Source organism: Pagrus pagrus (assembly GCF_965226575.1).
Source record: "Pagrus pagrus genome assembly, chromosome: 14".
Lineage (NCBI taxonomy): Eukaryota > Metazoa > Chordata > Actinopteri > Spariformes > Sparidae > Pagrus > Pagrus pagrus.
Genome location: NC_140198.1, coordinates 25358666 through 25380719, shown reverse-complemented (window position 1 = coordinate 25380719; position 22054 = coordinate 25358666). Strand labels below are relative to the sequence as shown.

General features: G+C 41.7%; 1 protein-coding gene across 2 annotated transcripts in view; it reads right to left on the bottom strand.

The window, feature by feature from the left end:
* pcp4a (Purkinje cell protein 4a) overlaps nucleotides 1–20187 on the bottom strand; it is a 30750-nt gene extending 10563 nt beyond the window's left edge. The window contains exon 1 of one of the 2 annotated variants that reach the window (XM_084373534.1): nucleotides 20007–20187. In XM_084373534.1, coding sequence (XP_084229660.1) covers nucleotides 20007–20015 — 9 coding nt within the window. In that variant the 5' untranslated portion in view covers nucleotides 20016–20187. The remainder of the gene's footprint in view (nucleotides 1–20006) is intronic. The other variant, XM_084373535.1, reaches the window with a different exon arrangement.
* Between the last annotated feature and the right edge of the window lie 1867 nt (nucleotides 20188–22054).

Below are 22054 nucleotides of genomic sequence, written 5' to 3'. Positions count from 1 at the left end.
ACGTACTACACAGTACACATACCCACCTCCCCCCCAAGTATCAAGTAATATTCAGAACCAGATACGTAATAGGTCAGGACTTCAGCGTTCAGTTTGCAAACGCTATCTTTATCCAGCTAAATTCTCTGCTCTCAGTTCACTCGTTAGTGAGATGAACTGGACGTTCAGCCATGTTTCAGTTCAGTAAGTGGGATTACGCACTGTGAGGGAACAGTGCATGTTCAGTGCATTCACTGGACATACTACGCAGTGAACATGAGCCCTTAATAAGATGCTGAGTCACTCAAGCCAGCCCCTCTCCCACTCGTGTCTGTAAGTCTTGGAGTATGAACATCATTTTTATCCAACTAAGTTCTCCTTTCTCAGTTCACTCGTTCGTGAGCTGAACAGAGTTTTAATACGCCGTACTTCAGCTCAGTGAGTTGGACTATGCAGTCTGTGCTTTGGTCCAGTGCTGAATGATTTGGAAGCCTTTGAAGAAAGATTTTCAATGATTGGATATAGGGATGGTAAGATTCACCGATTCGTATCGGTACATCAGTATGAACATTTAAGATGCGGTTGCATTGATGACAAAAGTGTGCATCGGTTAAAAATCGTGTATATCGTGTATAAAATCTCTGCATCAATAAAAACCGACTCGTATCTATACTTAAAATAAACTAATTTAGAAGTAGGACCAAGTGCTTGTTTGCGTTCTCATCACCACGGCCGTCAATCAGCCAATTCAGCCAATTCAGCCAGAGTCGTGTCCCGGTTATGTACGACAAAGTAAGACGAGAAGTGGCCGAGTCTCTGAGCAAAGCATGGAGAGTTGTGATTACAGCTGATGGTGGACATCTCGCGCGACTGACTACTACATCACTGTAACAGTATACTACATTGATGACGAGTGGGACTTGCAAAGTCACATTTTACAAACAAGAGTTTTCAACCAGTCTCACACAGGAATTCATCTAGCAGCTTTACTGCAGGATGTTTGCTCTGAGTGGAACATCAGAGATAAGAATCCAGCGTTAGTCACAGATAATGCAAAAAATATGATACTGGCTGGAACTGGTGCACAGCTAGAGCCCCACATACGGTGCGTCGCGCACACACTAAATTTGGCTGCGTAAAAATCCATGAAGTTGGACAGAGTGTCTGAGCTTTTAGTGAAAGTAAGGAAGGTGGTTACTTTTTTTCACAAAAGCCCACAAGCAACTGAAATCTTGCGTGAGATACAAGCCCAGTTACACCTGCCCAACCACAAGCTGATCCATGATGTTTCCACAAGATGGAATAGCTCCTTGGACATGTTGGAGCGTTTCTGGGAACAACAACTGAGGAGGACATGACACTGATCCAAGAACTAATCAAACTTCTGTCCCTTCTTAGAGTGGCCACCACACTCCTCAGTGTGGAAAAACACCCAACCATCTCAATGATCGCCCCATTACAGGCCAAACTCCACCAACATTTTGTTGTTTGTTGTGGTTGTTTCATATGAATCTTTAATGTATCGCCTCAGTGTTGAAGATGCACATCCCTAATTGGATACTAGTGATTCAGTTAACTCAATCACTTCAGTGGAACTAGCTAGTTCACGAGTGCAGGGGCATACATGTTGTTAAGTTGAGTATGTTAAGTTTAGTCTACCTGGCTCATTGATCTCTTATCTGACTGAAGTTTGTGAAGTTAGAATCCATGGCCCCGATCATGGCTCTGAAACATCAGTAGTAGTAAGGTGTTGAGGTAGCAGACAGACTTGTTATTTAAGTCCCACCCTCGTGTCAGTTTTATCTTGTATCTATAATATTCTCTAAACTATTTATCATACACAATTCTATACTATACTGAAGTCAATGTGCCACCGACCTTACATTGCAGATTATAACAGACTTACTTATCTAATCTGGTGCCTGCAAAACTCCAGTACAAGTGAAGACGCAGGAGTGTTTGGGTGAGTAAGAACAGGTCGAACAACTGAGAGAATGACTCAGACTGATACACTCACACATGAACTGCCGGTGTAGCACATCTGTAACTCCTCCCTGTCTGCGACTGTCCACTTTTCATTAACCCTCACACCTGTCAGCCGTGACCTTGACTTCAACCCATCTCTGCCTCATTTAATGGATCACACGTAACACAGAAGCTGGCGAGGGACGCCCAGCTGAGAGGCCTGCTATCATCATGATTAACACTGGCAAAGGAGCAGGTGCCACAGGAGCTTTGTCGGTATATAATTAGACAGACTGAAGAAAAGAAGAAGGGGAAGAAAGTTTAGAGCGCTTTTAGAGACACCACAATATAGAAACTTTGTGAAAATGCTTTACAAAGCAGCGGTTAGAAGAAGTTTGGTGAAACTAAGCGATTACACAGAAGTGCGCCCCTATAAAAGAGTTGTGAAGGGTGATTTGCAAGATGAGATTTGGCCAGGCTAAGCCTCTCAGGCAGGTCACCGATGGCAGGGGACTTTTTTTAATCTACATTTGGGAGCAGCCAATTGGGTGCCAAATATTTTTAATCTGGGCTTTGGAACAGCCAGTAGGAGCCCGCTGGGTTCACACAGGGTTAAAAGATGTGTGATGTAATGACCTGCCAGAACTATCCATGTGTTGAAGCTGCACTGAGGAGCATTTTATGTAAAAACATCACCATTGTAGCAACCTCAATCAACCAGTGGGACTCCAACAGATTCACATCCATCAAGGCTTCCTCCAAATTATTTCCAGGGTATGGCAGTAAATCTTCTCAGTGCTGCAGATGTGATGAATGACGGTATAAATCTGTCTCTGAGAGCAAAGTTACTAGTGTGGTGATCATCAGTGTCACAGCAAGCTACACCCACAGGGAGGCCATCTTAAAGTTCAGTATTCAGCTATGGTTAGCTAGGTTAGATTTTATTTGGGCCATGTCTCCGGTCACGTCTTTAGCCAGAGCAGTGGATGAGTGCTGAATCCAGAGACATGTCAACGCACCAACAATCTAAAAATAACTGAACTTTCATTTAGACCACATACATACATCTGCCATTCAGAATAACTTTACAGACTTTGACACATGATTTCTGGGTATTCTGGGTCCTTGAACCTCGTGCCGTCATTTGGGGTCAGCTGAATGGAAATTGGCCTCAAGCAAAAGCGTTCATCCATCCTTTCTATAGAAGCTTTTGCTGTGCAGCATTGCAGTAAAATCCTGTGTCTATGAATGGGTTATCCATACAAAGACACTAATATCAGAGTGGTATTGTATTTTTGTTCCAGTTTGAATCCGAGCAGCTGCTACTTATAATACAGGCTGCTGATAACACACAGGCAATCAAAGCGTTTGGTCACACTGAGAGTGTAAAAGGTGGACCCAATGGCAGAACTTTTAGGCTGCAGTCACATACGCTAATCAAACATTCCTCCTGTTCACTCCTATTCCGTGCATGTGAAGGGACAAAAAACCTTTGCATTCAAATGTTAAACTAAACTTTGACGGAGGAATTGCAGCCACAACCAATAGCACAGATGTGTGTGTGCTTGACCCACAGAGTTCTGTGTGTCTCACATCCTGCACTGCCCACACTCAGCAACGGCAGCCACCTGCATTTGCATATGTGTGACCGCAGCCTTATTCAAAATGAATGTCAGATTGACGAAGGGATGATGTGCAGGTGAACGGAACGAGGTGAAGAAACAGGAGAACAGGACAGGAGCTGATAGGCTGGGGAACAGTGGGAACAGGGCAGGGCTAATGAGGCTGATACAGGGCAGGTGTGGAGGTAAATCAGGCTGGGAGCTTGCAGTCCTGCAGGGGCTGTCCTGGGTGACAACTAGACAGAGAAAGGTAGAGACACTTTCATGTTGTAGGCAGCAACATTAAGAAAACAAACATACCGAACAACACCAGGCAGGAAGAACAGAAAATATGTCTCCTGTTGAATGAAGTTGTGTTTTTGTTTGATGAACGCAGTTGGAAGATGGAGTGTGATGGACTTCACAAGACAATGTTCAACTTGGATTTATTTGATGAAACCTCCTCTTTGATTCTTATGAGTGGACTCTTGTGGACTAAAGGAATATAAATGTTCGAGAAATGGATGTTCTGACCTCTTCAAAGGTAGGAGCCACCACTGTTTTTGTCTTTTGTTTACCATGCTGGCAAATCTAAATGAATTATTTGTCGGTTCTTATGGTTTCTGTTTAATGAACTTCACTACTGAATTCATGTATAGCATGTCCATATTGACGAAGGTTAAAACATAAACATCTTTATGAGACACTTACTGAGCTAGTTTAAATGGGTTGCAGACGGCTTACTATCGTATAACTGTAATGTGTTACTTTAGTAGTGTGTTAACCCTGGATCATCCATATGTTCCCCGCTTTGTATGTGACCGGGGAACGTAGGACCCTTTTTCTAAAAAAAGGGTCCTATGTTCCCCGCTGTTGCCAGTTGATGAACAAACCGGGGAACGTAGGACCTTTTTTGGGAAAAACGGGGAACATAGGACCCCGGGAACATAGGTACGCTCCCATTAACCCATAATGAGATATTGTAGAAAGCGAGAATTAAAGAGATATATCTTGCTTTGACTCTTTCCCTTGTGGTGAGTTGGGCTCACTGACAGGGTGTATGTCCCTGTCTACAGTTTACTTTCTGACATTTACTGTAACACTGATTATACGTTCATATTATTTCTTTTCTCTTTCAGCCATGCCTGACAGCACAGCTCCTCATTAGGAAGCTGGACGAAAGGAGATCATGAGTCTCACATGCCTTCAGTGCCAGTAATGTGGCGAACTGAACCGAACCTAGCAGTGTTGCTGGCTGGTGTTTGAGCAGGGCTTGTGTGCAGCTTGTGCAGAGATGGCGTGCTCTCACAGTCCCCGAGGACGAGCTGCAGTGTTTGCCTGCTCTCAGTCCCATATGCTGGAGACAGACAGAGCTTGACAAATGGATGGCAATGATGATAATTACATCACTAATGATGATGTCCTTCTGCACAGAGTATGTGCCACATATGGCTCTGGTCTGTTACGGTTGACTAACAATGTACAAAGCTTGATAAACACTCAAAATTATTATGTTGTTCTCCCTTGAGCTACTGGATCAGAATCCAGGAATGCATTAGAGTAATTTCTTTCTAATGGCGGCATGTTCAGATATATGACTGTCACAGTGTCAAAAACATCAGTACCAGCCCTTAAAGCCCATATTGATCTGGACCCAGAAACACAAGAAAACAGGACAAATGTTATTGCCAAACCTCATAGTGACAGACATTTGAAATACTTTTTGTTCAACTATAAACTGCTAAATTGATCCATATAACCAGTTTGCTACATGTGGGTATAGCTCACTACTACTGGTGCTCATTGCCTCCATACAAATGAATTATATACAGCTGTCAGTCTGTGGCAGCTGATTTTCAGTATCAGCACATTTACACCCACAGTCAAGATGAGTTGTATTGGTGCAGTTTCTAAAGATGTATTGTGTTCATCACTTCTTTCTGATGTGCTTCTCTCATTGACTGAGTTTAGGAAACACTAAGTTGGCACGAAGGCTTGGCGTGGCCAAGGAGGGAATTGGTAAAATAAATAAATCACCTTCTCAGTGTGTGGGGGGCTATTTTTGGTTCTTATGGCAGCTTGGGCTCCCCAGAGAGACTCCATGCTGCACTCAGGATCTATTAACAATTTAACGAGGAGACAGCAAAACTAGGTCACAGACAGCTCATCGCAGCGCCATTACAACTCCTGAGCAGCTTCCCCACCACCACACTGTAAACGGGATGACAGCATGCAAGAGTGACACCGCTGAGGAATGATTGACTGAACAAGCAACATGATGCAACAATGATGGACTACACACTGTGTTCAAAATGAGTTTTCCATGAAAACAACCTAATGATTTCAAAACAGCTAAACAACATCGTTTGGATATGAACAGCAACTTGCTTTTCTTTGATGATGTAACAAGGTAAAAGATGTGACATCACAGTGAGATATTTACAGCACAACCAAGTTCAAAATAGAGCTTTTTTAATTTGTTAAAAAAAAAAGCCCTTGTTCAAACACATGCAAACTTTGAAAAAATGAAGTGCTTTCATGTATTTGAATGGAGCCAGTCTAGTGGTACAGCATGGGCTTCAACCTAAGTCCTTCCAAACAGGGTAAGGTCACACAGCAAGAAGTTGAAACTGGCTCAGCTTTTACCACAACCAGTAACATCTCCAGCAAGGCACTGCACTGGACAACATACATGCAAGTGTACCTTCATGGACTACTTTGTAACATGAATGCTCCATTTCTACTGTTTACCCAGTCATCACCAGACAAATGGTAATACAGACCCTTTCCAAAAAATAAGAATATCATGGAAAAGTTTATTTATTTCCATAATTCCTTTCAAAAAGTTAAACTTTCATAGATTATAGATTCAGGGCCCACAATTTAAACGATTTCAAGTATTTATTTGTTTATTTGTACATAATTTGGGCTTCCAGCTCATAAAACCCACGAAAACAGGAATTCAAAAAATTAGAATACTGTGAAGAAATCAGCCCAAATTTTGCAGGGCACGAATGTTTTAAACTTAGTGTCACACACTAATCATCTACTAAACTCAAAGCACCTGCACAGGTTTCCCCAGGTGTCATTAAATCACTTTGGTTCAATTATCTCAGTTCGGTTCAATATGGGGAAGACTGCAGATTTGACAACTGGCCAGAAGACCATCATTGATACCCTCCATAGGATGGGTAAGCCACAAAAGTTCATAGCTAAGGAGGCTGGCTGTTCACAGAGTGCTGTGTCCAAGCATATCAATGGAAAGTCTAGTGGAAGGGCAAAATGTGGCAGGAGAAGATGCACCAGCAGAAGAGATGATGAGAGCTTCAGCCGATTATCAAACAGAGAAGATTCAAGAATCTGGCAGAGATCCAGAAAGAGTGGAATGAGGCGGGAGTCACAGCTTCAAAAACCACCACATTCAGACGCATCCGGGAGATGGGCTACAACTGTCGGGTTCCTCGAGTCAAGCCACTCCTGAGCCTGAGCCAACGTAGGAGGCGTCTTAACTGGGCCAAGGAGAAGAAGGACTGGACTGTTGGCCAGTGGTCCAAGGTCCTCTTTTCCGATGAAAGTAAAGTGTGCCTTTCATTCGGGAATCAAGGTCCAAGGGTTTGGAGGAAGACGGGTGAGGAACAGAACCCAAGCTGCTTGAGGTCCAGTGTGAAATATCCACAGTCAGTCATGATTTGGGGTGCAATGTCCGGTGCAGGTGTTGGTAAACTCTGCTTTCTTAAATCCAAGGTCACCGCAACAGTCTACCAGAATGTTTTAGAGGACTTCATGATTCCTTCTGCTGAGGATCTGTATGGAGATGCAGATTTCATCTTCCAGCAGGACCTGGCCCTGCCCATACCGCCAGAAGCACCATGACCTGGTTTGATGCCCATGCCATCACAGTGCTTGACTAGCCAGCCAACTCGCCGGACCTGAACCCCATTGAGAATCTATGGGGTGTTATCAGGAGGAAGATGAGGGGCACCAGACCCAAAAACAAAGAAGAGCTGACAGCAAGCATCAAGGAAATCTGGGCTTCCATAACTCCCAGACAATGCCACAGGCTGATTGCCTCAATGCCACAGGCTGATTGCCTCAATGCCACGGCGCATCGAGGCAGTGATTAAGGCAAAGGGATTCCCAACCAAGTATTGAAGATTGACATGTCGTTTTGAAAGTAGCATATTTTGATTGATTTGATGTGATCCTAATTTCTTTGTTTTTTTTCTGCAAAAGCTGAGAAGTAAATGGTGATTTCTTCACAGTATTCTAATTTTTTGAATTCCTGTTTTCGTGGGTTTTATGAGCTGGAAACCCAAATTATGTACAAATAAACAAATAAATACTTGAAATCGTTTAAATTGTGGGCCCTGAATCTATAATCTATGAAAGTTTAACTTTTTGAATGGAATTATGGAAATAAATAAACTTTTCCATGATATTCAAATTTTTTGGTAAGGGTCTGTATATATATGGATGTAACAATACCAAAAACTCATGGTATCATTTCAAAACAATATGTCAATCTTCAATACTTGGTTGGGAATCAGTTTGCCTTAATCACTGCCTCGATGCACCGTGGCATTGAGGCAATCAGCCTGTGGCATTGTCTGGGAGTTATGGAAGCCCAGATTTCCTTGATGCTTGCTGTCAGCTCTTCTTTGTTTTTGGGTCTGGTGCCCCTCATTTTCCTCTTGATAATACCCCATAGATTTTCAATGGGGTTTAGGTCCAGTGAGTTGGCTGGCCAGTCAAGCACTGTGATGGTATGGGCATCAAACCAGGTTTTGGTGCTTCTGGCGGTATGGGCAGGGGCCAGGTCCTGCTGGAAGATGAAATCTGCATCTCCATACAGATCCTCAGCAGAAGGAATCATGAAGTCCTCTAAAACATTCTGGTAGACTGTTGCGGTGACCTTGGATTTAAGAAAGCAGAGTTTACCAACACCTGCACCGGACATTGCACCCCAAATCATGACTGACTGTGGATATTTCACACTGGACCTCAAGCAGCTTGGGTTCTGTTCCTCACCCGTCTTCCTCCAAACCCTTGGACCTTGATTCCCGAATGAAAGGCACACTTTACTTTCATCGGAAAAGAGGACCTTGGACCACTGGCCAACAGTCCAGTCCTTCTTCCCCTTGGCCCAGTTGAGACGCTTTCTACGTTGGCTCAGGCTCAGAAGTGGCTTGACTCGAGGAACCCGACAGTTGTAGCCCATCTCCCGGATGCGTCTGAATGTGGTGGTTTTCAAAGCTGTGACTCCCGCCTCATTCCACTCTTTCTGGATCTCTGCCAGATTCTTGAATCTTCTCTGTTTGATAATCCGCTGAAGCCCACGGTCATCTCTTCTGCTGGTGCATCTTCTCCTGCCACATTTTGCCCTTCCACTAGACTTTCCAATGATATGCTTGGACACAGCACTCTGTGAACAGCCAGCCTCCTTAGCTATGAACTTTTGTGGCTTACCCATCCTATGGAGGGTATCAATGATGGTCTTCTGGCCAGTTGTCAAGTCTGCAGTCTTCCCCATATTGAACCGAACTGAGACAATTGAACTAAAGTGAAGCAATTTAAATTTTGGGCTGATTTCTTCACAGTTTTCTAATTTTTTGAATTCCTGTTTTCATGGGTTTTATGAGCTGGATGCTCAAATTATGTACAAATAAACAAATAAATACTTGAAATCATTTAAATTGTGGGCCCTGAATCTATAATCTATGAACGTTTAACTCTTTGAATGGAATTATGGAAATACATTAAAAAAAAAAAAAAAAATGGAAATAATTTTCCAGAATATTGTACTAATTTTAAGAAAAAGATGACTTGAACAATGTCCTTTAATAATAAATGTGATGTATTCAGCAATTATTATTGTTGCATAATTTGTTTTTACTTTTTACTTGATGCACTTCTGCTTTCCTTCCACAGTAAAATAAAAGTAGCCGCAAATTGTCTTTGGCAATGAACGTCGAGGCAGATGGCCGCCCACCATTGAGTCCAGCTCTGCTCCAAGGTTTCTGCCTGTTAAAAGGCAGTTTCTTCTTGCCACTGTTGCCAAGTGCTTGCTCATGGGGCAAATGTTGGGTCTCGATAAAGAAATTAACCAAGTATTTAACCTGCTCAATTTGGAAAGTGTCATGAGATGACTTTTGTTGTGAATTGGCCTTATACAAATAATGATTGATTGATATATTGATTGATTGATTGATTGATGTTTTGACTATATACAGTTGCGAAACAATACAGTAACCCCTCCTTCCCTCTGGTCGTACAGCGGGACTACCAGGGCACCCAGGGGGGTGTGATATGGGACGACAGCTGAGAACACACACTTAGTCATGGGTCCCATTGATCTGCCTCCCCCTTGTTGTCCAGCAGATGACCAGGGCCACAAAAACCCTATGTCACTGACACGTTATTATTTCCTAACTGTATGTCAGCAGTGGAGCTTTTACAGCGGATTGTGAGTGGTAGTTTCCCTGCTAGTAAACACACCAACGTGTTGGCTGTCGCAGCTGCAGTGTCTCTGGGCAGCTAACAGCCGGCCTGTTTGCTCCACCTAACAAGCCTAGAGACACACACAAAAAGTGACCCCGACACAGCAGCAGAAGACCGGGAGAGAACCTGAAGATGTTGGTGTGTCGGTGTGAAGAGGTCGAAGTGCTACTACTGCTTAAACAGTGCTGAAAAGGGACATTACAAGAGCTACTGTGCGAGTTAACAGTTTGAGTCAAGCATAGAGAACGCAACCAACAAAGTTAACCAATCACAGGTGGAGTAGGGTGGGTCATTAGCACATGGCTGTTTTCAGTCTCTTTGCTGCTAAAGGACTAAAGACATGCTAGTGACTCTGAGAAGCTGTATTTAGGCACAGCAGTGCTTTAAGCGTAATGCTAACATCAGCATGCTGGCATACTCACAATGACAATGCTGGCAGCTACTATCAAAATGCCCACATGCTGGGGCTTAGAAGGTATTATAAAGTTCACTATGTTTAAGATCTTAGTTTAGCGTGTTAGCATTCAAACTTAATTTAGAACAAAGTAAAGCTAAGGGTGATGTAATGTCACTAATTTTGCAGGTATGTGGTCATAAAGTAGAGAATTAATCACAATGTTTGTTCACAATACCTTCTGGGTAGAAAACCTCTGCATCATGCACTAGCTTTTTTCATGACGCAATTACAAAATGTATACATCTCATTCATCTAAAATGCATATTTGATGATTTCATACCTCATTAAAAACAACAAATTGACTAACTAATTAGTTTGGGGACCTAATTTACCTGTTGGGCCGCAGACTAAAGAAAATGACAGCTTGAGTTTACCCCAAAGTAGCAGTTAGTCCGAGATGTCGCTTTTGGTTACATTAGATATCAAAGATGCTGGCAAAGCAATACACTGCATGAAATCAGCACAGCAGAAACGTCAGATAGGTCGGACCATGTTGTTAAACTGTGTATCTAAACATTACAGTTACGGCTGAAAGGACATCAATGCAAATCAACCGCTAGTTGTCACCTGGAAGTGACTGTTGATGTTAGTATAACATCACATTGATTCGATCCATGGCACAAATGAAAAGCTTTACCTGACTGATGTCACTTTGGCTAAAAAAACAAACAAGATGGCGTCGCGACAGCTGTAATGTTGAAGTTGAAGTTCTGTAACGTCACAATGGATTGATACCCTCTTCTGTTTCCAACTCATTAATTCACAACAAAGCAGTTAATTCTTTCATCTACTGCGTTAATGCCAATATCATAGAAAACAAAGAAAGCAAAGTCCAACTCACTGGACTGAATTCATCAAACACTCTCAATGTGACATGTGTCATGTCATGCATTTTAAGCTTTTCACGTGTCATTTAACACTGTTAGCATGTTATGACTTGTGGACGTGCTGGAAAAAGAACGAAGGCAGGCATCCTTCAGCATTTGATGCCGTTGTCATCATGGTAACAATAATAAACACATGGTCAATGTTGTGAAATGGTTGCTGTTCGGTAAGGTTTAGGCACCAAATGCACATGGTTAGGTTTTACATACTTGACATAACTTGTGTTACGTGTGTGATGGAAGTTAAATACCTGAATTAACTTTGCATGTCTTGCACCATTTGGTGAGACCAGGCTGACACTTCAGATAATATTTGAGATGTCCAGCTTAAAACTGTTCCCAGCAAAACCTGATAGAAATGTTCATGTGGCAGTTGGATAGTGCCCTTTTCTCATTAAGGCTGTTGTTTTTGACAGAAAAGTTGGCTGACTTCCTTATTCATCTTTATCTGATGCTGACGTGTTCACTAATTAAAGTGAGTCAGTTACTCCCCAGACTTCAGTTTAATTGGTCGTATAAATCAGGAGGACAGTTTTCTAGAAAAGGGGGTAAAAAGGAGTGAAAACAAGGGGAGCAAATATAATGAAGCTGAAATGACTGATAGTTAGCTTTAACATTATCATTACACTCTGCCTCTAGCAGGAAAAATGTCTATGTTTAGATATTGTGAAAAGGGCTATGTACTGATTAAGTTCATTTACAGCCTTTAATATGGTAAGATTAAAATAAGTTTAAGTGTTATAGATGATTACATACTTGCTTTGGCATAGGGATGTAAGAGGATGGGTAGGTGTTGGTCATTTGACCATCATCTTAATTTCTCTAGGCCTTTGCACAATCCTTTAGCAGCAAGATAAACCAGAGTTAAAAAATTTAACAAGACGCTTTTCCCTAGAATTTAATTTAGCTACTTACTGGTGTAGTTCAACTCATGGTTTATTTATTAAATAAAATGATCATGGACTGTATCAAGGATGGAGGATCATTGCAGAAAGCAATGTTTGATCACATCAGCCAAAGTACAAAACACATATTCTCTCACTGACCTTTAATGTATCGGTGTGGAGGTAGAAGTCAAAGAGATGTACAGAATTAAACCAAGACTAACTGCATGGCTAGATACCAATAGGGGCCAGTGATTTTTTCACTTTCACTTTTTCACTTTCACTCACCTAAACATGTACAACAGCATCATTACACTATAAAGAAGGTACAGTTTGCCTTCCAGCTGGAGTTATTCAAGTAGAACTAATGGCAAAGCAGCATGGTTTTCCCAAAGAACATTAGCATGCATTAGGCAGAGTTGGGCCACCCAGCAGCACGCAGCCAACTGTGTAGAATAGTCTTACTTTCAAAAAGCAGCTGTAAACACTCTGAAGGCAAAATGAAAAGAGGGGATAAGCAACATTTTTACTGCTATGCTGCACAAAATAACTATATCTGCAGGGATCTCAGATACAGCTTACATTCCATCCAGGCCCAACAAAACACAGTGAAATTAAAAAACACTGAAACATGCAGCTTCTGTTTGTACCTGCTCACAGATGGAGGACAGTGAGTGACTGAGAGGTGTGGTAAACCATTTCAGTGACAAAGACAGAAACAGATGTCGATTCAAACAGGTAATGATGAGGAGGTCTTTTTATTCAGATACATCGTGTGTAGTTTCTGTTGGATCACTGCTCTCATTAGCTGGCTAGGTTCACCCAAAAATGAAAGTTCTGTCATTACCTACTCATCCCTATGCCGTTGGAAAGTCAGGTGAAGTTTTGCAGTCCACAACACTTTCTGGAGCTTCACAGCAGAAAAGCGTTTTTTTTCAGTATTCTTTTCAACATCAACTGAAAAAAAACCCCAACCACATAAAATGACTCCATACAACTCATCCAGCATGATCTAAGCCATTGGAAGCCCTGAGATTCCACATTGATTTGAAAAGATGTTATTTACACCTATAGCTGCTAAGCTAAAAATGGCTTAAAGTGGGTGCACATGTTCAACCGTGCCTCAAGGATGTAAATAAAATCTTTTCAAAATCGATATTGGGATCTCAGGGCTTCCAGAGTCTTGGATTACACCAGATGAGCTTTATGGAACCATATTGTGTTTATATAAAAATAAATCCCCATCTACTTCAGTTGTTGGAGAATGCTGCAGTGATGTTTTGCTGTGAAGCTCCAGATGTTATTTGTGGACTCCAAAACCGACTTTCCATCATGAGCATGAAGGTAAATACATATCGAGTATATATTTAATATATATATTTGTTTTTATTTATGGATGAACTGTTCCTTTAATACAGCTTTAAAAACATTTTTAAACATTGTTTTAATCATCATGCCTCAGTGCAATAAGAAACAGACTAATTAACAAGAGACACATGTTTTTACTTACTTTACTTATTTTGCTTGTATTCCTTTAAGGTGACTCTATGCTATAGACCATACTGAATCAGGTGCTGGTCTCGGGTGTATTACTGTGTCAGGCATATGTGAATGTTAACAGCTCCCTCTCTGTGAGATATGCAATTCCCCTGGGAAATTATATGTGTGACATATTGAGAGCCTCATGGTAAACCTATCTCTGAGCTTCTATGCAAAAGCTGATAATGCTACTATAGAACTGATCCCGTCTTGGCAGGTTAAGTGTAATCTGCTCTATCTTCTCCTGTGTTGACCATTCATCCCTCACTCACTGATGTTTATCATTTTCTCTCTGCAAAACCCGGCAGAAGCCAGGATTACCCCTGAGGACGGGGCACAGCAAGTGGACGCACCACCACCAAATCCTGCTGACAGTTTAGGTGGATTACAGATTATTTCAATGTAATCTCTATTCATTGTTTAAAGCGGGATTAGGGTCAGTCTACATGCCTCGCAACAAATCACGGAGCATTGAAGATTAAAATGTGTTTATATTTCAGGTCAATAAGTGTGAAAAGAATCACATTATATCGACATGTGTCAAGTGACACTTTTCCTGCAGCGTAGCAGAGGATTTTTCTTTCTAATCACCACTTTGGTCCGGATCTCAATCACTTCATCAGCCTTAAGTCAGCAAAAGGGAGTTTTCAAGAAAATCCATCCCCAGCCACTTTTCTCCAACTCAGCTTGTTGTCCTTTTTACACTGATCAGCAACTTTTAACACTCTTATCTCATTAATTTAATAAAAAGGCCTCTAGTCCACTTTGGATGATGAAACAAATGGCTTTGCCAAGTAGTCACCACAGCCACCACTCTCACTGTAATTAAAGCATGGGCTAGGTGAACACAGCAAGAGACCACTTAAACGTTGATCCATTGATTGAAGGACAGTTCGTCACTAACACCAGATATCCTCTTTAATACTGCCTATGGCAATCCATCAATACTTACATTGAACAGATTTAATTCAGATGACTGAGGCGTTGCCGTTTTATTCTTCATGTGCTGTACAGCCCCATGCACATGCACACATACAACAAAGTGATTCAACGCCATAAAAATGACTTGACATCAAGGGGCCAGTCGAATCCTACTAAATCTAATGTCAAGCAGCACTTAAGCACAGTGTGCTGCAATTAACCTGCAACTGAATTACAGAGAAATTACAAGAAAATCATATTTCCACCCCTGTCCAGAGTGTTATTTGCATCAGCTTTTAGCAGCTGGGGTTGTTCACTAAAAGCTTTCATGTGAAACACAATTTGACACCAAATACTGTCCAATAACACCCAGTTATGCTAATGGAACGGAGGATTCTAAAATGTCAGAAATCTGAAAGTGCAGGGATAACTCCAATTTAACACAACATGAGTCTTATTTTGGTAGTTCTGGCCATCTTCCAATCGGATATGATTGTACATCATAATCCATAAATCATTTATTACTACAAAAACAAGAGAAATTTGAGACAATAAATTGAAGCAATATCATTTAGGGGTGATGAAGGCCAAAACAAACAACAAAAGAATCTGTCCTCAGAAAGCGCTCACACAAACACACAAAAAGACATTCATTAAACTCCCCGGGATAAACAGGACAAAACAGTGCAAAAGAAAATGGCTGCTCACCCTTTCAGGGCTGTAACAGTAACATTTCAAACTCCCTCCTCACCAAATACATTGATATAGATAATCTGGTTAAACTGTTGACTTGTTTACAACCTGACTAATTATCTCACTGATCGCTTCTCTTGCTCTGTCAGGTTTTTCTTTAGGGATGATGCTTTGCTAGATCTAAGAAATTACAATGTTAACATAACTGATGGGAATTATCACCAAACCTACAAAAATAAGACTAATAAATAATAATTATATAGTGCCTGCAAGCACTCTGCCCTATGCACTCATCTTCCACGAGACTTGGCAGGCTTGTCGCATAAGAATGGAAGAAAAAATGCAGCCCAAATGTTGCCACTACATGCTCGCTTGACAGCGGTGAGCCAGGTTTATTGTCTACATTAAATCTGATAATGTTAAGTGTTTCCTCACATGTGAATGAGACACAGTTAGCGATGTGATCAGTGTGATCACAGTACACAGTTAGCACACAGCACACACCAACAACAGTTAGCAGTAACCGCGGGGCCGCGCAGTCTTTTCGGACTGCGGTGCATTCATGATGTTTACTTTGCTCGTGTTTATATGACTGTAGCATTTAATAGAATTGTTAATTTATGTATGTATTAGATTTAAAAAGCTAAGAGAGCTTGTTGAACTTAGTGAACTAGCCGCTAACCCATAGCTCCTCACTGCTGGTCAGCCTGCAGTCTGTCTCTGTGTGGTCGAGTCCTGGAGGAAGGCCTGGAGGGAGGGGGGGATTTTTCAGTTGGATACTTTCAAAATTTTGCTTGCTCTTGCTGGTTTCTTCTCTAATCTTACCAACCCCAGCTTTAATTAATTTCTTGGTGTGGAAACAGGGTCATTGTAAATTCACCACTTTAAACTTGCAACAGTCAGAAGACAAACTTTAACATACAATCTAAATAAGAGGCTAAAAGCCCTGCTAGTGGCCCCTACTGCCTGCACTGCTGCTCACCCTCCCAGGGACCACAGTGATTTGACTACGACTGACCGACAGAGACCTCACAGCCCACTGCTTTCACTGATGGGAACCAAATCTTATTGCCAGGACAGAGTAGTTTATTAAAAATATAAATAACTGAATTCAGAAATTACAAATTGTTGTTGCAACATATTTGCAGTAACCAGTCGCTTCTCTTGCTGTTCGTCACAACTAAGCAACGCCTGTAGCTACCAGTAGTTCCTCATAGGTGGCTGATTGGTCGACCCACTGTGTGGTCGGGCACAACCACATAGCTTGAAGCCTGGCAAGATGGGTCGCGAGATCTTGTGATCCAGCTGCCTGGCAAGGTACATTTTGCATTTGATCAGCACATTTAGTGTTTAACAATTTAGTGTAAACCATGCGAATTATGTTTGTAACAACGTTAAATATCATCAACCACTCAATGTGTCATCATCATGCAAGGTAATCTGAAGACCTATTCACACAGGACTAGTGTCACCAGGGGACCTCATGTGAATTAGAGATGACCTCCCCCTGTTTGTGTTTCATTTGGTGCATTGACACGGTACAAGCAAAGATTGTATTTTATTCATATTTACTGATAATATCTTCTAAATATGGCTCCTTGTAACATCTTCAACATTTCAGAAGTGAAGCAGCTGTTCTTTGGCAGCCACAGTATATCATTTAAAGTCAATTAAAAGATGCTCTGTGGCTGTAGGTGAATACGACAACGTTTTGATGCTCCTAACCTCCTCTGTGATCACTGTCGCCCGAGCCACCAGGCTGCTGTGTGGGTACATCTCCTGGTGTGAAACATCTCCTGGTGTGAAACTAACAGGTAATGGGGTATGGAGGAAATCATTATTGTTTGCAGAAAATCTGAAAAGTGGAACGGATGTATCTTGGCAACTGCGCACAGTTGGCTGAAGCCTCTCCAGTAAGTGCCATCTAATTAAAGTTTTGTTGAACAACCTGAGGCTTAAACAGAGGAGGAGTAAGTCTCCAGATCATCATGTAAGCCCAACAGCACAACTAATGACACTAATGACAGTGGGTTACACTAACATAAGAAAAATGCTTCTTGTCTAAATAAAAACCTCTAAAAATAACTGAAACTGAAGCTTCCACTGATGGAATACTTATTAAAACAACCTGTTTATGAATGGTGATCACAATATATCATTGTAAATCACAGACAGCCAAAAATGTAAAATGATTTGATTTTAAGAAATATCTAGATCAATAGGTCATTTAAGATTAACACGATATATGTGTTAAAATGCAGCCTGCATGAGACCGTTCCTGCTAGAAACTGAGCGCACGCTGCCAAATTTGCTGTTGATTTCGGTCTCCATGCACTGTAGTCATGATTTGCTAGATAGTGCAGCTTCAAAGTGCAGAATTGTTCATCACTATGGTGACAGACCACACGTTTAAGCTACTTTCACCACAGGAACCTCAAACTGCCTGATGTTTATGAGCACAGCTGAGGATGAATCAGCTGCAGCACTAACACTACACACTCTGCTGTGGCATCATTTCTTCACATTAATCCTCCACAATGTCACAATTCATTTGACAATAATGCAGATTTTTAAAATACTGCCAAGCCAAACAATTTCAATGCAGTCTAATGTTTGATTTTTTGTGCCAGCACTCTCTGGCTGATGAATTAAGTGTATTGTTGTAATGCAGTTACGGTGAAACGTGGCTTTATGGGTTTTATTAAAGCGAGTATAAATAATATACTGCCTTAGATGATATTATCGCCCCTGGAGATACAAGCTGCTGTGTATTTATTAGACACAGACACTTTATAATTCCTCAGGCTCTATAGGCAGACGGTGAGCAGTAATTAAGCAAGATTTCTCTCTCTCGTCTATAAAACGGTCCAAACTGGACACATCGTAATGATTCAATAGAAATTTAAATCTCCTCTCCTACTGGTGAGAGTGCCAATTAGAATAGAGAATAAAGGTAAGAGCAGTGGAGTGTGGAGGTAGATGGAGGCTGCCATTGATTTTTATTGAATTATTCATTCAGTCAGCGACGTACCCTCGTCTCGGCCCTGGCTTTTTTATGGGCATGAGATGCAGCTGAATTTCCGGAGTTTTCCTGTGTGTAATGTCTTATTTATAAGACGCTAACTTCACTCTGAGCTGTACACGAGAGGGTAGGAGAGGAGTCGGCAACACGGGTGTATCGTGTGTGTGAGCCTGTACAAAAAGACATCACGAGTTGGTGATAAAAGATTCACAAGGACTGAAGTGGCAGCTGGTGTTCACAGGAGTGTACTGGAGGAGTGCTGATTAAGATTCTTAAGTAATTATTACTAGATATGTGTTTGATATATACAGGCCCGTACATAAATATCAGGATTATTTTACTCCTTAATATCAGTGTTGGCATTAGCCTCAAAAATCCAGTGTGGGTCGGGCTCTAGTAATTACAGCAATTTGTTTTCTTGTATTTCAAAGAGCTCCAACAGCTTGAGGAGACAATATGTACAGTAGCTACCACGACTGGACACCATCCATCAACATGTGCAACAGATTTAAAGCAGCCTTACTACAGTATATGTATGATCAGCCTCGAGTCAGTCCAGTTGCTTTGGATGGACAAACTCATGATAAGGTCTCATTGGAGCCAGTGCTCCCCCGTGCACACTGTGAGAATGTATTATTTCTCCTGGTTAGCAGCAAGAGCTGAATAATTCATTGACTATAGGATGTGCCGGTTGCCAGTGAACCGTCTTCTTCCAGAGAGGACACTTGCAGGGGTCCCTCCTAATCTCCGCTCTGACATTATCACGGACTCATCTCCCCTCTCGAGTCCACTTACAAGTTGTAATGCCTCAGCCTCGTGAAATGATGCATGGACTAACCGTGCAGGTCAACGGTGCCTCTGCCTCATCCAGCATGTGTTCATGCTGGACTGAGCTTTAGTTTGAAATGTCAAAGTTAAGCCACGTTAAGCCATATTTACCAACAAGGGTGTGTTTACAGCCTCATGGACTGTCACACATGCTGTCATCTGAAGTTTGAGATTTGAATCTCAGATGTTGCTGCTCATTTTACACCCTACCCTAAAAACGTCACAGTCTTTAATGTATGTTGGCCAGTCGGCACATCAGTCACATCACAGCCAGACAGACACATGGAAGAATTGTCTTGTGCTCAGCCGGAAACTGTCAGGTTTGATTTTGTGGTCCAGTGTCCATGTGCAGAAAAATATTAGAAAACCTGTTGTTGTTATTATCATTATTATTATTATTATTATTATTATTATCATAAATAAACAGTACATTGAATCCAAAATCAAAGCTCTCACACAGAACCATGCAACATTCAAGCATGAAAAGTCGAAGCTGAAGCTAATTAAAGTTCAGGTTTTTGGACAAAGCGCGACATTTTGAGGCGAATTCATCCAACATTTTTTTAAGCCCACTTGTGCGTCGCAAACGTGTTCACCTCCAGACGCGCACACAGGTCTGTTAACTTTACAGAGCGCCGAGAGATCAGACTTGTTGTCTTAAAGCAGTTGCTGTGGTGCTGACGGATCGCGCGAAGCAGAAAAAGGAGGTTTGCAGCCCGCTTAAGTAGCACCTACCTCACTCATGGCTGCGCTGCGTGCGTCTGTGTGGATCCCGGTGATGTGTGATGCGCGCCGGCCAGCTGGTACACTCCTCTCCACGAGACGCTCCGCTCACACACGCGCCGCTTTTATAGCCCGGGCTCTCCTCAGCACATTTCCATGAAACCAATAGGCACGGGTCTCCTCGTCCTCAGCTCCACACTGAGGACCTGCCTTCATATTTTCAATAATCTGACACGTGTTTGGCTTGTTTTCAGTTGCTGCTGTCAGGTGGACACGGGGGGTGATGAAAATTCAAGCAAAATCACGAAACAGTCTACATCCCCAATAAAAAAACATTTATCTTGACATGTTCACCGCTGGATGTGTAATATATTGTGAACAATCTGCACACACATTAAATGAACAACACATTGGAGCACCACCACGGCCTGAGGCTTTGTGTTTTTGAAAGACATCCTCTTCTATACTAAATGAATCATCTATTGCTGTTTCTGGACATCTACGTACATGCAGACATCCCCCACACTAAAGGCTACAGGTATATATAATTGTATTCACCCTCACTTGGACTTATGTGGATGTTTTAGAGCCGTGAATCACACTGGATATATTTAGCATTGAGCATTGGGACTGAGCAACAAAAAATGATCTAAATTAAGTATAAATATAACTAGGGCTGCAACAGTGTACAGGTTTTAAGGCATACCGTGGTAAATTGATGGTTATTTGCTTGTCTTATTCCACCATATTATTGTTATTAGAAATGTAAATATTTCAAATTTCAAAGTTTCATGTCTGTCAGGACATAATATTTTGTGATATTATGATGAAGCATTTGTTCAAACAAAAAACCCCTTCTGTTTTCATTCTGTATACAACGATACTGTGAAACTGAAATGGTTATCCCCTCCTTAAGAATGTGCGCCTATTTATACTCCTTAAGAATGTAACCTCGAACAGAGAGGATATTCTATTTCTTGTGATCATCAGTTAGTTACCAATGTGAAACCTAACCAGTAGTTTTGTTGCCTAAGCCTAACCAAACTGTGACTGTACTCGTGCTGTGACTGGTTACCTCGTCAGAAGCTTACAGTGAAACAATCAATAACAGCTGCATAGAAGAGCTCCTGCAGATATTTCATCATGGTGGATTTCAACTGTATCTGACTGAATTCTCTGGTTGTGTTTTGGTTGCGTCTGGTTTGTAAAACAAAGCACAGCAGTTCTAACGTTACTTGGTTTCTGCAAGGTGTGGTTTACCACCAGGCTGCCCACGGTTCAGACACACGGCTTGTCCGGTCTCTCCAGTCCAGACACACTCTGGCAGCATCGAGCGGCTCTAAAGGAGAAATAACCCAACAAGACCAACAGCAGGTCGGTTAGGAGGGATTGCGACTGCCGAAGAGGTTGGTGTGTTTACTGGGGAAACTACAGGTCACAATCCCCTGTATTAGCAGAGACTCTAACTTTGTTATTATCTCCCCTGACTTTTTTTTCCTCATGTCCCTTCCAGAGCTCTGTAAAAATTCACAAAGTCGTTAAAAGTCAATAAAAAATCCCAAACCCTGCTTGTTCACGAGATACTCATGTGCAAGATCCATTAATCCAGCACCGATTGCTATGTATGAAGTCTTTCTCCATCTTTATACTCTGTCACCTGACTTACTAAAGACATTCCAGAAGAAAACTTCATAGACTATCACATTCCATGTACATGTGTGATAGATGATAGATAGATGTGAGGCCAAATACACCAATTATTGAAAAACAATGTGAAATCGGCCACAGACCTTGCAGAAGCGTGCAGTGCAACGTCCTGCAAAACCACGCCCATCTGGTTGAAATGCGTTTTTAGTGTGACCCATAAGGTGACAGGTGGATTTAGTACTAGAGGGTCCAACAGGTTGTTAATCCCTGACAAGTGTCAAACACTGTGTTGTGTTGAACAGCTAAATCTTGCTTTTCGTAGAACCCCATATCTTTCAACACATGTGCATGTGTTTGTGAACAGTCATTAATCATTTATCATTGATCATTAATCAAGCTGTGTTTGGCATACT